Here is a 17,564-nt window from a genome sequence, read left to right as displayed (position 1 = left end):
TAAATTTTCTCGCCGCGTGATCCAACCAATCTGTTTCTCTCGAGCTATTCATAGCTGCGTGGCTGACCTCAGGTGACGTCACATCCGTTCTGTGCCTGCATTGACTGCCCACAGCCTTGTCACTCTGTTGAGATAATGGGACGGTTCGCGTGGACCGCCACCTTTCATTGGCTGCTTTTGAATTAGTGGAAATCAATGCGTTGAATGAATTTCTAAAAAAGTTCTCTGACAATAATTACGTCCGTGCGCAGCTGCGCAGCGCGAATGAGTAGGTACAGCTTGTCTTTTTGTAAGCCGTGCTTGTTTGTATAATAGGTATGATGCATCTTTTAACTCCATTCTCTACCCACGCCAAAGAAGCCGTCGGAGGGAGGCTGAATTTGCCCTAAATATTTATCCTTTCTAACGACAAGTGGCGCTCCGGTTTTAGCACGCGTGTCGAGTCTCGTGTCCAACGGAATGTAAAATCATGGAAATTATCATAATTTAGATCAATCAGACAAACTGTGCGCGCATGTAGGTGTAGAAACTTTTTACAGTAGCGTGGTTCGTCGCTTACGAAATCTACTCCCCGATTACAGCTGGGTGATGTTTCACCAAAATTTCATTTTTCACGACGCGTGAGCGCGTCTGGGCAATATGGCTCCGGGAAGAGCGATCAGCTGACCGTTTCAGGCAAATTTCGGGAATATCGAGCCTCCGAAATCGTTGCGCAGGCTGCTGGATGTTTACTTTACTACACTCGGTCGATTTGCTAGGGAAAATGCGAAGAAAAACTACTTTCAAAATTAAATACGACTCTTCGAGGTTCCGCGTTCGGCAACCAGATGGCGTCCAAGTCTTAACGTTCGGTTGGACGTTTGAATTCAATCAGACGAGACAATAAGTTGAAAAATAGATACTCAGCCCACGTCGCAGGGTCAATTAGATTCATTTTCGAGCGTACGTACGCAGAGGGTGATCCATTGATTGAAACGGTTTCGCGTGTAGGTAGAATCATTACAGGAATGAGTGATTGCGACTGACATGAATGACGGAGAGGCAGCGGCTCGGGCGTAGGAACGGCCATTAGTACCTACTGCGAGGAGCTCGTACCTAATGGATGTTTTTCTTTGATGGTAATTTTCTGACGCCGATCGAAACGAGGGCTATTGTTGGTTAGTTCCGTTGGACCTAACCAATTGGACAGTTTTGCGTTGATTTGCGTAAGAAATTTGGTGTGATAAAATTTGACGTACCTGAAACGTTAGCTTGGCAATTCCTTTATAATTGGCCTTCATTCAACCCTGACAGGTCACACCTCTGTAGAAACGCATAACGGTCACATGGAGTGAAATTCACCCCAGCTCCACAAAAGTGATATCCTGCTTCAACAATGAGTCCTAAGAATCTCAAGAAAATATCTAGTCATTGCTTACGGATCGCAGAAAAAAACTGTCACACTTTTCTTGACCAAAATTGATTGTTTAAACGTTGTAAAACATCGGCAAAGTTAATGTAAAGCGGGGAAAAAAAAATATACCGATTTTTTTTTCTATAGAATTGATTTGAAGTAAAAATACTGCGAAAATCTAATTCTGAACTCTACGAGGAGTTTGAAAAATGTCTCGGGTGGAGTTCATCCCCATTGACCGATTGGGGTTGAATCTGATCCGGTATATTGCGCGCTTTGCATTTTGATTTCGTATTTACATGGGATATTTTTCTGGGTCTCTGAAAACAGAGGCTAAGAATCATCAGCCATGGGAATTAGTGGAACCCTCATTCGGTATGTCATTTCAAATTTCATTTATTTCATTTTATTTGATAATAAATTGTCTACAATTTGTCCTAGATAGTATGTTTTCGAATTTTTTTTTTCTTCTTATTCAGGGAAGGGACGCAAGAAAGAAAAATATATGTGTTTGTGTGTACAATATAAAGGGAAGGAGGTTTCAGAAAAATAATATCGTTATGTTATATGTGTATAATGACAATTTAATCGTGCGACCGTATAATATGTGTGTGTATGCTTATATTATACCATATATACAGTGAGTTTCTTTATCTGCGGAACGATGCGTCCGCTTTATTCGAGCAACCGGAATTCCATCTCTCATTTCAGTCTCAGCATCCTAAACATTGTCAAAACAAACAATATTTAACGTTTGGGATGAAAGTGGCAGGATACGATTCTCAACCGGAAATGAGAGCTGTAACTCCGGCTGCTCGTATAACGCGCACGCATCGTTCCGCAGATAAGAAAATTCGCTGTATATTATATAATATATGTATGTGTATACATATACATACATCTATATATACTATATATATACACACATCGATTGCGCAGCACATTGAATGACGTAAAAAAATATAAAATAATTACATTTAGACGAAAACGTAGGAAAGAAAATAATACAAAATTGTAAATAATAATAAACCAATATAACAATAAAATTGTACTCAGAAATAAAGATAGGTTTTGTTTGTTCTCGTAAATAATTATGTTATTCATCGTTAAATTGTAATTAATATCACTAAATTGGCTCCTGACTTTGTGACCAAGTCTACGAAGCGCTGATGATTGATGCAATATGCTGAATATCTGACGGAACGAATGAGCTTATGCATTTCACCCAACAAAATGTTGCAAGTCGAATTGTTCAAGGTGAAAATAACAAACAATCAAAAAAAGAAATTTCCTGTGTCCGTCCTTTTTTTTTACAATGTAATTGGTATATACGTGTACTACAATAAAAAAGGGACCCAACACATTGAAAAAAACTCACATTTGACTGGAAATGGAATTTTTGTTCCAGTTCGAAATTCAGTTGTACCGACTATAATTCATACGTGTTCAATCCCCAGCAAACGCGACGCTGGTCACAAAGCCAAAGTGTAAATAAATTATTGTACCCGAGAGCCCTTCGATTGCACCGTTTGATTGATCATATCTTTACCATCACATCGTCCTCTAGTTTTTCATTCATTTTTACGGAAGTGTAGAATCCCACAGGAACCCATCCGGTAGTTGTTTCTCTATGCTTTTTTACCGATTTAAACTTTTCTCTCATTTCAAAGGGGTTTCCTAGTCGTTTGCGTCATACCGTAGGCATTTTTATTCATATACTCGATTCACCGTCACCAGTATCCCTATTTTTTCTACTTTTTTTTTTTGTACATAAACGTTATCATATCGTTATTCATATAATTACATTTAAATGAGGAATCGCAAGTCTCTGATTTATAATCGCGCGTGCTTTGTCATTATTTTATTATACAGTTAAACTTTTTTTGTACTAACGTCAGTCAACATCACACGTACATGGCAGCGTCACGATTATGGCTCTCAGGAACGTAATTTGTTGCTTTTGTTTTTTCTTTCTTTTTCTTCCTTCTTTACACTTTTAATTATTGTTGATTTCGACTTTTAAATATATTAAATGCAAAACCTGTTGTAATAATATTCGTATAATAATAGTGATAATAGTAACAATAACAACAACAACAACAATAATAATAATAATAATAATAATAACTAATAATAACTAATAATAATAGAAAAAACAATGCAGTTACAAACAAATTCACGATTCAACCATAGCCTTTCTTATGTGTGTACGATTAACTAATGTATATATATATATATACATATACATATATATGCACATTTATATTATTATTATATACAGGGTGACCCAGGACTATCGCCCCATAGGCTAACTTATGTTTTCCTCATGGAAAAGTGCAAATGAAACGTTTCTTTACTTTTGATAGGAAATTCTTGAAATTGACCAATCCGGTGTGAGAAATAATTTTGAAAAAACGGAGATTTTCTCGAGAAATACATTGGTAGCATATGGGGCGACAGTCCTGGGTCACTCTTTACATATTATTTATATGTATATATATTTATAATATACGTTTTTTTTTTTTTTCTCCTTTCAGCGATCCGTGTGTGTCTTTCTTTTCATCGTCTTCTTCCTCTTTTTTTATTGAGATCGTTGTATCTAGCTATGATATATCTACATGTTACTTAAATACGCCTATAAATTATATATGTATGTATATATATATATATATATATATATATGATCAGACAGGGTCGTCGCGAGTGTGTAAGAAATAAAAATGTTTCAACGAAAGTTAATAAAAAAAAATGGAGGGGAAAAAGAAAAATGTGTAAAACGACGACTGACGGAGGCTGCCAGCCGGCGTTTCAATTACTTGGCTTATCTCGCACCACGCGGCTGCGACATATCGTGATTCTGATCCGTCCCAATGCTCAACGATTGCTGTGCTCATTGATATCGCATAATCGTTTTTGCATTTATTGTTTCAGATTTCAGATACCTGGGTATAGATAATAGATGAAATTCTTCGAATTATCATCAATAATGACGTTTAAATTTTGATCAATATAATCAATGAGACAGATCAAATTCATTCAACGTTTGATAACAATTGAAGAATAGATACCTGATATTGGTCGTTCACGTTACGTAGCAATAGTGAAACGATCCTTAATCTCGATGTGTCGAAGCCATTGGATTATACATCACATACATCCAATATATCATCGTTATAATTATCATTACTATTATCAATCAAATTATTAATTGCTATTGTTATTTCTTTTTAATATTAGCAATATTATTATTATTCTTATTATTATTATTATTCATTATTATTCATTATTACGAACTATGTTTTAATATCTAATATGATACAACAGCAACAGGACCGTCGAGTCCTAATATTAAAAACATTTCTTCAATTTTTCAATATATATATATGTACATACATATATATATATATATATATATGTATGTATGTGTGTTTGTGACCGTGTATTATGCCTATATAATGTATAATAATAATTAATATCTTCGTCGTCTCGTTGATTATACACTACACGCTACGTATATCGTTACGATTTACAATATCAATTACAATTTATATATCAAATTATTAATTCAATTATTAGAATTACTTTAGAATATTGGTACTCTCTGTCTCACCTCTTTGAGTTCGTTTTTTTTTCTTTTTTTTTTTTTATTTCAAATTTCCACTACACAATTTGTCAACGCCGTTTCTCATTCGTTCTTTCTTCTTCTTCTTCTTCTTCTTCTTCTTTTTCTTTTTCTCTTTGTTGTTTCACTTTTGTTATAATATACCTAGTCATATCATTATATGCATTGCGTAGGTCAAAGTATAGTTGAATCGTGAGTGCAGAGCCCTCGCTATCGTTACAACAACAACAACAATAATAATAATAATAATATTAATAATAATAATAATAATAATAATAATAATAATAATAATAATAATAATGAAAGTAATAATAATATTAATAATAATAATACATCATCATCATTCACAATGTGTATATACATATAATATAATTGTACAGATTATAGATCTGTTTGCGCCTAGTATGTAATATATGTATATACGTATAGGTATATTATATATACATATATATATATATATATATGCATACGTATATGTATATGTATAATGTACTCGCATACACATAATACGACGCAAATGCGCAAATCTGTATGCGTACATATAATATATGAAAAAATGTTTGCTCTTTCTTTTTTCCATCTATTTTTTATCCTCCTTTTTTGTACTATAAAAAAATTAAAATGTATAATGTATGTAAATGTATACATATTTGTATGTACCGTATACGTATAAATATGTATACCGTTTGCTTGGCTGGTGGGGAACGAAGGCAATCTGGGATACCAAAGGGCCGCGGATCTATTCCCTCTATCCAGAAATTTTATCTGTTTCCGTTTCGTTTTTTTTTTTTTTTTTTTCTCTACGTTCAACAATTTTGCTTCTTTTTTCAATATCATCGTCGCCTTGAGAATAATAACTATCCATATTATTACACTGGTGATAATAAAATGCGTATAAATTTAACATAAAAAAAAAAACAAAAAAACAAAAAAAAAAAAAAAGCCGCGATCACGAGATTATTTGAGACACCGAGATCAGATTTTCGTTACGATATAATTAAGGTGTATTATTATAATCTGTAAGTATATGTGTATCTTTTACGGTGAAACGTACCGCGGTCAAATGAATACTGCAGCTTCTTAAGTACATAACGTATAATTAAAATAAATAAATAACTTACGTATATATGCGTATATTGTATATATGTATATATGTATAATGTATATTATATGAATAAACTATGCGGAAAAATCGAGCCCGTTTTATTCAAGCGACGCGTGCTTCTGGATGAGGTTATAACAATGTGGCGGCTACAGGTACACTGGCTTTCCCCGATTCGATCCTTTCCTCCCCCATCAGTCGGAGCCGATGTACGTGATTTGATACAATGCGTTTGGTGACAACTGGGTGGGATTCATTTCGTTACATTTCATTTCGTTTCGCTTCGTTTTTAACATTCATGTACATGCGCTGGATTCTACTCTGCCTATACATATCTCGTCTACTCCTCATTCCGAATTTCCACTTCGTTCATACACCGACTGTCGGCTCTGATCTCCGAATGATCGTTTCTTTTCCAGCCGAAGTTTTTTTACGATCAAGGGAACCAGAGTGTGGATATTTTGACAAACGGGGAAAGTTTCGATTCCATAACTTCGAGATATTTCAACAGAAAAGTTTAGCTTCTAGATCGATGAAAAGAGAATCAACCGAATCTGGTAAATTTTTCAAGATTTTGTTTTCATTGTACGGTAATTTGCTTGAACAAAAAGTATTCTCTGCAATTCTTTGACTGAAATTAACATACGTTCGAATAACATTTTTGAAAAAATTGTTGTTGTTCATATTTTTGTTTTTCTGAAACCAGTAGTTAACTGACAAAAATTACCAGTAGTTAACTGATGAAAAACTGAGCTCTTCATGAAATTGCATTACTGCACCGTGACTGATTCTACTTTCTCATTGTATCGCAGTATGAATTTGAGAATACTGGTTCCCCTGTCGGTGTCGCAAGGGAAATGGAAAAAAAAATGCATTTTCTTGCTGTTTTTGATTTTCTCTTACTTTTTTGTTTGTTTTTTTTTTTTTTTCTTACATATCTTAAATTCCTAAAACTTCACCAACATTGAAACGAAACTCAGTCGCGAGAGTTTCCTTTCATCCCTTGTCCTTTTCTCGTGTCCGTTCGTCCTTTCTTGTTTTTATCCTTCTTTCTTTCCTTGCAAATTAATATTATATATATATATATATATATATATATATATATTTATATATATGTATGTATATTTTTTGTTTCAAATTTATTTATCCTCATGTTATACGATGCTTAGGAAAAATTATTGTGCCGATAATACGTTGGGTCGCTAGCGAAACCCTAAACAGGCAGTGCAGTACGAATGTGTGTGTATTGTGTCCTTAAGCGATCTCGAGAGGCAAGCTCCGGCCTAATATCACTTTTTTTTCTCGTCATCAACTTGAGTCCATTGCTCTTAAATTTAAATAATAATATTTATTTATTCACTTATTTATTACTAATTTATTAATTTACGATTAAATTATTATTTAATTGGTTTTTCTCGTCGTTCTTATTACGCATGTTTGTGTTTTTCCTTTCTCATCTTTGTTCAGCTACCTTTCGTTTTCTTCCCTTATCTATTATTCATACTTTTGTTTTAAGATATATCAAGCACGTGGTACAATTTCTTTGGAGTATATTAGTCATTCATTTATGTTAATGCATATTTCATTCATTCGTCATATTTATCGCAATAAATTTTCAACTTCCGCTTTAGTTCTTACTTCTTTACTACGATTCTTGCAACTGATCGGGTCGCACCTCGTCCTCTCCGAGGTACGGTCGTTACGTCAATACTTTCATTGAGCCTATGAAAGTATCCGTAAGAACGAAATTACTCCACTGCTGCACGAGTGTTATATTCACTCGGAAATAACCTTTGTGTCGTAATTATTACTCATGTAGACTTTTTTCACGCGGTTTACAGTTTTATTCGTTTTTTGTTTCGTATATTATATATATATATATGTATGTGTGTATTTACATATATATATATATTATGTTATGTACGTAGGTATGTACGTAACGCAGACGCAGGCGGAGTCCCTCGTGTTTGAAGGTAGGTATAACGATAATAAGGTACATTTGAAATGAGAGAAAAATGAAGAAAGATAAAAATGAATAGAAAAGAATTCTCTTTATGTCGTATATGACAACATCATGCGGCGATCAGTCCTTGCAGCGCGAAATTTATATTCAGAACAATAATAGCGAGTGAGAGGCGCGAGAGCGAGATAGAGAGAGATAGTGAGAGAGAGAGAGAGGGGGAGATTAATTACAGTAAAAAACAAAACCCGTGAAAAAAAAAAAAAAAAAACGCGATTGCACTAGCACGCGCTCTCAAGATGTGCACTCTGTCTTCTGCGAGCCTGCCGCTGTCTGAACTGATGAAATTCAGCCTTCATGGCCTGGACCCTGGCCTCGATGTTGTCCCGGGTGTATCTGGGTGGCGGGTGATGAACAGGTACGCGTTCTTCTCTGGTGGGGGTGGAGGCGGAGGTGGGCGTGGGTGTGCAGGAGACGGGGTCGAACTCGTAGTGTCCGTCGACGCTGCCGGCGTCGAGGGATTTGTGGGGGGGCGGCTTGCCGCCCTCCTGGAGCTCGAGCCATCGGCCTATGAGGGGCGGCGGCGGGGGCCGATAGGGGGGCGGCCGCCACTCGGCGACGGTGCTGCCCGAGCGCGAGCTCTGGTTCTGCTGCGAGGTGTTCTTGCTGCCGAATCCGCTGCTGCTGCTGCGGCTCTCCGGCGAGGTCTCGAGGTCCGGCGAGGCCGCGAGTTCGGGGGCGCTCCGCGCGTGGCGCGCGTGTCGCGGCGGCAGCCGGGCCTTAGGCCTCCCGGCGGTCTGGGGGGGCGACGAGGTCGCCAGTGGCTGGACGGGGATAAAGCGGCGGGATTCGGCGTGGATCGCCCTCAGTGAGGGAAGCTCCTGACTGTACCGCTGGTGCATCGAACGGAGCTGCAGGTATCCGGGGGGCGTCGGGAAGGATCGCTCGCCCGAGGATGGCTGCCGCACCGAGCTCAGGTCGCTGAAGTACATCGGGGACCAAGGGACGTGCGGTCCGGTAGGCGAGCTCGCGAGGAATCGCGGCGAGGCGATCGCGTGGACGGCCGGGGCCCGCGGGCCCGCCGATATTGGGACCGTCGGGTGTCCCGGAGCCAGCGAGAGGGCGCTGCCGTCCGAGCGCAAGCTCAGCTGACTCGTTCCCACCAGAGGGCGCCGCCAGCAGGCGTTGAGGCGGCTCGTCTTCGGCAGGAATCCTCCGTCGTCGCTGCTCGATGTGTCCAGGACGCTGTTGTTGCCCGAACTTCCGCCCACCGAGTCTGCGATGACGAAACGCCCGTCGGCTGCTCGAGATATCTTACCAAGCGGACGGCCCCGCAACGAGTCCGGCGTCCTCGGCGTCAGGTTCTCTCGCAGCAGATTTAGACCTGGTACTCGGCCTTTTCCAGGTCTGCGGTAGACAGGTTTTTTTCTTGTTAGACACCACGCTTGAGACATTAGTTACGAGGGCGCGCAGAGATGCGGGGGAAAGTTCGAGTCGTGAGACTTCCGTTTCGATCGTTACTGTTTTACAAATCAAACGCGAACGTTATCCTCGTGGGAATGAATTTAAACATTTTTTTGCGGCTGCTATTAACAATTGTCGGTGGTTCGCACTTCGATTTTTACCCTCGTACTTGAATTACACACGAAAAGGTCTTTCCCGCGCTTTATGGTACGAATAATCCGAAACAAAATCTGGCCTCTGGGATGACAATTATATTGAGAATTTTATTGAAAAGTACATATATATATACATATATATAGATCCAATGTCGGTTCGGATTGAAGAATAAATTTTTTCACTCTGGAGGTAAGAAACGGATAATATTGATTCGGTTGAACGCTTTGTTGATAAAAGCGATCGAACTTGGTTCCCTCGCATCTCTGACACTGGACAAAAACATGCGACAAAAAAATAACAACAGCATAAACAACACAACGACAACAAGAACAAGAACGACAACAATAACAATAACAGTAACGAGCATAACTAAAAATTAAAAGTAAATCATAAGGTGAACAAGAAATAACAGAATAATAATAATAATTACAGGCAGAAAGGAAGTAGTCACATGCTCATGCGCGTTCCGGTGCAAAGTGGTTAAGGCGTGACTGGATTTGATCTCTTTTTTTCTTTTTTTTTTTAGTCAAGTTATTTCTTTTGTTTTTTATTCTTTTTTTCGGATCGTGTATTCTTTTTTTCTTTTTTTTTTTTTTTTGCAACTTTCAACGTTCAATATTTGTTTTTTTCTTTTCATGTGGTGATAATTGTGGTTTAGGTGCTCCGAAACTCGTCACCTTTTTTCCTCCTTCGGGTCCAGCAGCAAGGAAAGATCGGGGAGAGAGAATGTTGTAACACAACGATTACATTCACAAAAACCAATATGCTGATAATGAGAAGGAATGATAGTAACAATAACGATGATTTAACGATAATATAATGATGATGATAATAATATGATGACGATGACTATATAATGGTAATAATAACAATAATCATATATAAAATGCTAAATAATCGAACTCTTTACTTTTCTAGGCGGTGGTAGGGAGCATATAGATATATAATTACGGGGCGCTGCATACTTGAATCGAAAAGATTCGAAGGCGGTTGGAGACGATTCTAACATAAAAGTGAGACTTCTGTGTTACCAGTGAAATTGACAAACTACGCACGAAAATTGGCACCCTTGGGAGCATTTTTTTCCGCTTCTATTATCATTGAAATTCGTGACGGTAGTTGAGGTAAAAATAATGCCGAGTGGCAAGGAGGTGTGAAAAAAAAAAAAAAAAAATGAAAAAGAATCCAAAGAATAATTTTTGCCCGATTCGAGCCCGACGGAAATTTGAAATTTTCAACTCCGTGAACGTCACGTGTGTACGTATAATGACCGTAAGGACCTCAGTGATACATCAAATAAAGTGATATACTTTAAGCGCATCGTTTCATTCGCAGCCGGCGTACTTGCGTATAGTTGTAAACAGCTTTGGTCATTTATGGTGTAGCCATTCCGCAAAGGAGCCGATAAAGAGAGAAATATAAAAATTTATATAAAAACAGATAGTCGTACCAGCTGTGTAATATACGTGTTATCATCAGCGTCATTCAGGGAAGCTTCGGTTCGTTCAATCAACGCAAGCACAAAGGTTGCAATAAAGGTTGTACCACGAAAGAATAAGTAAAGATAGATGAAAATAGATAGAAGAAACGGTATAGAGAAGAGAAAAACGATATTGGATCGGAACACTTAAAGAGCGGCGTAAAAAGTGTACGTGTATCCAGATAGAAGTGCCTATTGATTATTGGAAATCCTATACGCTGTGATGAATATGAAACCCGGCGCACTTGTTGTGAAATTGAAACTAGAAGAGGCGTGGATAACACGGGGGCAATAAGATTTTTTATCTGGATACAGGCTAGAGAGAGAGAGAGAGAGAGGGGGGGTGGTGGAGGGGGGAGGTGGAGAAACGTTTGGGAGTACCTACTTCTTATAGGGCGTCTAGAAGCGACAAACTGAAAAGATGGAGAAAAATGATTTAGAATCGTCAAACATCGTCGCTGAAGCTCACGACCCACCAACCGGGCCTCTTTTCCTGTCCGATCATCGTGCGGATAGAACGAATCAACGGAAGGGAAGAAGTTAAGAGAAACGTGCAAAAGTCCGAATCAACTCTGCCTAGCTAGAAGCTAGAAGGGCGGAGGGCAGTTGATAGGGCGACAAACCGTGAACCTAGAGACCAAATTAGTCGAGACCGTGAGTTCAGCGAGTAAATATAGAGCGAAGCGTTCGGGACTGTTCGTGGTCAAAGGGCTGTCTTCTTCCAGCCGAAGGGGCAGGGCTAGAAGCCCTTTGACCCTATGTCTTGGCCAGGCAAAAAAGTATAAGAAACGACTAAAGTGAGACGTAGACAGTGATGTAAAACTGAGATTCAACGAATAATTTATAACGTAATAAATGAACAACGATCATCCTATACGAATTATTATTAAGTAACTTCATTCGAGAGGCACGGATGCTGTCTATGGTATGTATATATATACATATATAATATGTGTGTGTAATAAACAAGGTGAATAAAGGAAAATAAAATAAAAATTATACGTAATACGATATGTGTAAGAATCAACTATTCGATAATATACGTTGTTAAAAATCATCTATCACAGTATCTAGACGTGTTATAATACGGTATAATCTCTATTGCTTATCTATGTACTCCCTAATCCGCCAATCAGGTAGGTAGGGTACTGACTGGAAGAACTAGTGATCCTAGCCGTTTGCCTGTATCGTTTTCATCTACGTTCAAGACAATCATCCTAATTGGTAGTAGATTAGTGGTAGTAGATTAGTGGTAGTAGGTAGGCAGTAGTAGTAGTAGTAGTAGTAGTAGTAGTAGTGGTAGTAGTAGTAGTAGGTAGTAGCAGTAGCGGTAGCGGTAGTGGTGGTGGTGGTTTATCGGCGAAGACGTGGCTAAGGTCCTATATATCGAGGGTGTCGTCGACGGACATCGCATCGCACGTTGGTCCGTCGCATATTCCGCATACAACAATCCCGAGTTCGGCACTAGGCGTCGCGTCTAGGCGAAGACCGACTCTCCTCCTCGCTCTATTCCAACTCTCCGAGCCGAGGCGTCGCGGCGTCGTCGCATCTACGGTATCGCCGACGACCTGGAGGGTAAAACGCAGAGCTCGTCTCTCGGCCCTTCGGCTCGTCTCGGCTAGCGCAGGTTCGGCTTACTGTTCCGCCTCTCAATGATAAACACGCTCTCGTAATCTCTGTTATCGAGGTGGAGGGCGTGGTGGGCGTGATGGCCCAGATGGTCGCGGTCGTGGTTCGAGGACGCCTCCTCGGAAACCTGCTCCGGGGTAGCCGCGGTGCCCGTGGCATTTGCTGGGCCGGTTACCGCACTAGCGATCCCCGTTACCGGGGCTACTTGCGGAGGACGTGGCTGAAGTGGTTTCTGAAGCAGTTGTTGCGGTTGCGGGTTCAACGGGCTGCAACGGGTCAGCGTCGATACTGACTCGCCGCACGAGTTTAAGTTTGTCGACCTACAGAACACACAGGACAATAGGACACCTAGTTTTGCGTGTGTCCAAATGTTTTTTTTTTTTTGTCATTTCCAGATAGCTATGAACCAGCAGCTGCTGCTAGTGATGCTGCTGCTGCTGCTGCCTAGGTAATCGTTACACACGTATCTCTCATTTCTTTCTTTCTTTCTTTTACAATTTTCCTTTCTTTCTTTTTTATCTACACAAGTGCTGGCACCGGCTGAACCGTCGAACCCGTTCTGGATATTTTATTTATTCTGCGATTCATACATTCCCGTGGGGATTGTCCGATTTAATCTACATCATACGGTAAATTTTCAAAGAACGTTGTTAAGGAAAATAATTTTAACGTTGATAGAAAAAAAAAAAAAGAAAAACATTAATCGCCGGTGGAGGAAGATTGTTGCGAAAACTTTTTTTTCTCTTCCAATTCTCAACGGCCTGATTGAATCAATTAAACGAATTCAAGGTTTCCTTCAGCCAAGTATGAATGTTTCTATTCTGCGAACTCTGATCGTTTCGGAACAATCACCACTGACTATTATTTCCAAATAATTAATAACCTAGGGTGTCCAGGAAAAAGGTGTAATCAAAGTTCATGTCAATCATAGATTTTTCATCACTATCAAACTCTGTTCTATATTGTTAAAATAAAAAATCTCCAAAGCAGACATAGACTCATTTTCAAACGATTTCAAATTTTCTTGAATATATATATACAAATATGTATATTTTTTTATAACAAAGAGAAGGAAGTCGTAATCGTCGTCTGTTCATAAAATCCGATCTGCTGGGCACCCCGTCGAAACGAGAAAATAAAGTAACTGTAGACAGTTGACTGAACTGACAGGAAACGAAATTACACCAGGAACAAAGTCTTCGGCAGATACGATTTCGAATAAAAGTTGAAAGGATAAAATAAGGGTGTTCAAGATGAAAAAAAAAAGAAGAAACAAGGAGAGGGACGAAGAAAGAAGAAGAAAAAAAAAGAAACGGAGAAATGGCAATAACTAAAGATAATCCAGAATAGGCATCACTGCAGTCGTATTGTGGACTTTTGGATGCCCTTAAATAATAATTGTCAATTATTTTCTTTTCTCTTCTTAAGTACACATAATGAAATCAGTCCTGCTTTGAAGGCGACTGATGCATTGGCGTGATTAATTTTATTTTTACGATTCGGTTCGTCGGAAGATACCGCTCTCTCCTTGGAAGATGAAAATCTAGGGATTGTTTTTTTTTTTTTTTTTTCTTCAAATATATACTTCTTAATTGTTTTTTTCAATAGCATGTTGCAAAAAGCCACTCCTCTTCGTCCAAAATACCTCTGCTGCGGTTAAGTCTGCCTGCTCGTTATTCATTTTATTTATTTTTTAAATAAATGTCTGTTTACTATTTTTTTCTTTCTATTATTCTAAAAGCTATAGTCGTACGGTTTTTTGATATAAGGTAGTGAAAGAGAATTCACATCAGTTAGACACTGGAGAATATTACATGTATGGTATGTATAGAATACGTTACATATAAATATGTATATATATGTATTATATATATATATACATATCACCTGTGAACAATGATATTTGTATATACACATCTTGCTATCATTGGTTAAAGGTTTTCTTACTATTATCGTTGTGTATAAGGTTATAATCATTATATTGTAGTCACCTGTTATAAGGGACTTAAACTCTATCTTACTAATCATGTGTATATATGCTTGTGAAATATTGTACTTGCAATTATATGTATGCGATAATAAATTTGTCACACGAGTCTCTGCAGCTCGGTATGTAATTATCATAATCATTGTTTTTTTACGTTAATCAGTGGTTTAGATCTACGTTCATACGGTCAATTAATACAATTCTGATCAAATTTTGTTGCTGAAATTAAATTAACATTGAATATCAAATTTGTGGAAGTTGTGATATTCTTCTACTCCATCGTAAAAAATAACGTCTTTCTTTTTAGAAATGAATTATATCGTAAATAAAAATAACGTTCTTAGAGATGAAAAATGCTTTCCACTGAAAGATCGATAAAATCTGCTGAGTTGAAAATTTTCGGAAATTTCGCAATAGTTTGCAAAGGATCGATAAGATATTTCTGAATATGGAAAATAGCGAAAATCAAGCGAAAACTTGTATGCACGAGCTTCGAAAACTTTCTGTTGGCACTAATATTTTTAGCGCACACTTTTGCGACCCTGAACACAGGGTCGATGAAAAGTATTTGCAAGTACAACATCGTCGACGATTATTCTATGTACGGTGGTTACATCTGGAGTAACATCCGGTGAGTTAACACTGAAAGACTCACTTTTTCAAAGGCACTGTTCCCTGGGGGCCCTGCCCTGCGCCGTTCCTTGAATCAGTGACTCGGCAGGCCACCATGTTATACGCTGAAAGCAGTTCTACAATGTTACAAAATTATGTTAACCACGCAAGTGTTCAGGTGTCTGGTGCTTGCCTGTTCGACGCAAACGTCATACGCCAAAAACCCCGCTAAAACCGCGCCTAAACTTGTCGGTAATAAAAGAGAAAGTCAGTCCCGGGCTCTAAGATTCATTCGGATTAGTAAATTCAGCCGTCTCGGTGGTTTCCGGTCTTCGTCGGTGGCTCCTCTTGCCGATTGAAAAGTTTCACCAGACTCAGACAAGGACATTGATCAGAGGCTTGCTTTACCGCATGATCAAGTTCGCACATCATCAGGCTGCCTGGTCAGGGCCTGACCAGAAATGTAACGCGTCGTTCTAAAATGCCCTGATCGGGCTGAGTTCAGGTACGATGCTCAGACCCTGATTAGGCGTTGATCAGAACTGAATCAGGGGCCTCATCAGGCACTCAACAGGGCAGGTTTGAGGAACTACCTGATCAGACTCGAGTAACGAATGTTCAGATATATTAATTATTGAAATATACGTAAGAAATAAGTCAGTTTCACATCAGACGCACAGTTAAGTCTACTAGAAGTTACCAGCTAATAACTGGAGGTAGATATCTACACAATTAATAAACCGCGAGATGATATTTTGTACCAACTGGCACATAGATGGCCACACTTTATTACAAGTGGCTTGATAAGTTTATCCCGAGAAGGCCAAGGACTTTCACGACGCCTGGCGGCTACTCTCGGTACTTGCAACGCGTCAGGTTAAATCAGTTACGTTCTACTCAGACATGCCTGATTTAAACCTGCTCCAGGGTCTGCTGGAACATCAGGCTAGTCTGATTGAATTTTTATTCGGAATTCTCCGCTTGGATTTAAGTTAGACGTAAAAGCGGGCCCGGGACGGACAACCATGTTCGTTAAATGATTAGTTTCGAAGGCAAATCTGCGTTTCGATTCACGGTTTGTTGTTTTTTTTTTTTCTTTTTTTTTCTCGTTTTTCATGGGGATGGGAGCGAATGACCGTGAGCGAAGATACGGGCTAATGTAATAAGGTGATTTTAACGTGAATCGCCACGAGGCGTACCTTTCTCCTGTTTTCGTCGTTTCCGTTTGTTGCATATTTTCACCGCGCATATGCTCAGGATTATCGCCACGATGAAGAACAGGATGCCGCCAACCACCCCGGCGGTTATCGCTTTGTGCTTTACCCTCGCTGGAACCGGAAACTTCACTTGGTCGCTGGCCCCGTAGTTCGTTTCCGAATTCGCGAAGACTTGGAAGTGGTACGTCCGTCCTCCGACCAGACTTTTCACTGTTGACAAACACCCTCATTTACGTTATAAGAACAAAAGTGGTAGTGGTTAATCTGGCTGAACTTGATGGGCCGGAAGAAAAAATTATTAAATGAAACGGTTACTTTTTCTAATCTTGTTACTTGAAAACTACTGGACCGATCGAATCCAAAACCTAATCAGTTTTAAGTTAAAAAGAGCGACGTCGATTCAAACCAAGATCGTGAAAATAGGTTCATTCATTCTCGAGATTCGGTTGGATACAAGATCGATCGCAAACACGCGTCAACCACACGCAGCTGGGGCTGTTCGAAAAAGGTCGAAGGTGATTCTTGGGATCTGAAGACTGGTGAAAGCTAAAAATTGAATCTTTGGGGTGATTATGACGACTTGTTCTCTACTTTCTCTGAAAACAGAACAGGGAGTATAGTTATTCGGAAGCAAGTAAGCACACATATGGAGTATTTTCCTCGTTTATCGTTCCCCTGCTTGGCACTAAAATTGATGAAATTATTCACCACCGGTGGAAACAAATATCGCCGTAGGTGGCGTGAGACGAGGTTGAAGGTGCGCTCGTGGATATTGGCTTTGATGTATATTCGCGTGCATAAACCGCGCGTATGGATACGCGCTACAGACGTATAGGTGAATTTAATTAATACACGGGAAACAGAAGGGCAACGTATGGCGCCCCAGAAGCGGAAGACCTCCGGCCGCGATATTGCCCCGTCAAGAATTTCTCCGCACAGACT

The 17,564-nt window shown here is 39.1% G+C and overlaps 1 protein-coding gene across 15 annotated transcripts in view; it reads right to left on the bottom strand.

Moving 5' to 3' along the window:
- Nucleotides 1–1,773: 1,773 nt before the first annotated feature.
- Nucleotides 1,774–17,564, bottom strand: part of LOC124213914 (protein turtle) — a 171,213-nt gene continuing 155,422 nt past the window's right edge. For 11 of the 15 annotated variants that reach the window (XM_046615685.2, XM_046615693.2, XM_046615691.2 and 8 more), the window contains 3 exons: nucleotides 16,605–16,832; nucleotides 15,449–15,542; nucleotides 1,774–9,484 (listed from right to left, as the gene is read on the bottom strand). In XM_046615685.2, the coding sequence (XP_046471641.1) occupies nucleotides 8,359–9,484; nucleotides 15,449–15,542; nucleotides 16,605–16,832 (1,448 nt within the window). In that variant the 3' untranslated portion in view covers nucleotides 1,774–8,358. Of the gene's footprint in view, nucleotides 9,485–11,607; nucleotides 13,127–15,448; nucleotides 15,543–16,604; nucleotides 16,833–17,564 lie in introns of those variants that run through there. The other 4 variants (XR_006882025.1, XM_046615690.2, XM_046615699.2 and 1 more) reach the window with 4 other exon arrangements.

This window comes from Neodiprion pinetum, chromosome 3, assembly GCF_021155775.2.
Source record: "Neodiprion pinetum isolate iyNeoPine1 chromosome 3, iyNeoPine1.2, whole genome shotgun sequence".
In the NCBI taxonomy this organism is placed as follows: domain Eukaryota; kingdom Metazoa; phylum Arthropoda; class Insecta; order Hymenoptera; family Diprionidae; genus Neodiprion; species Neodiprion pinetum.
The sequence above is the reverse complement of the archived record's forward strand: the minus strand, read 5'-3'. Positions and strand labels throughout refer to the sequence as shown.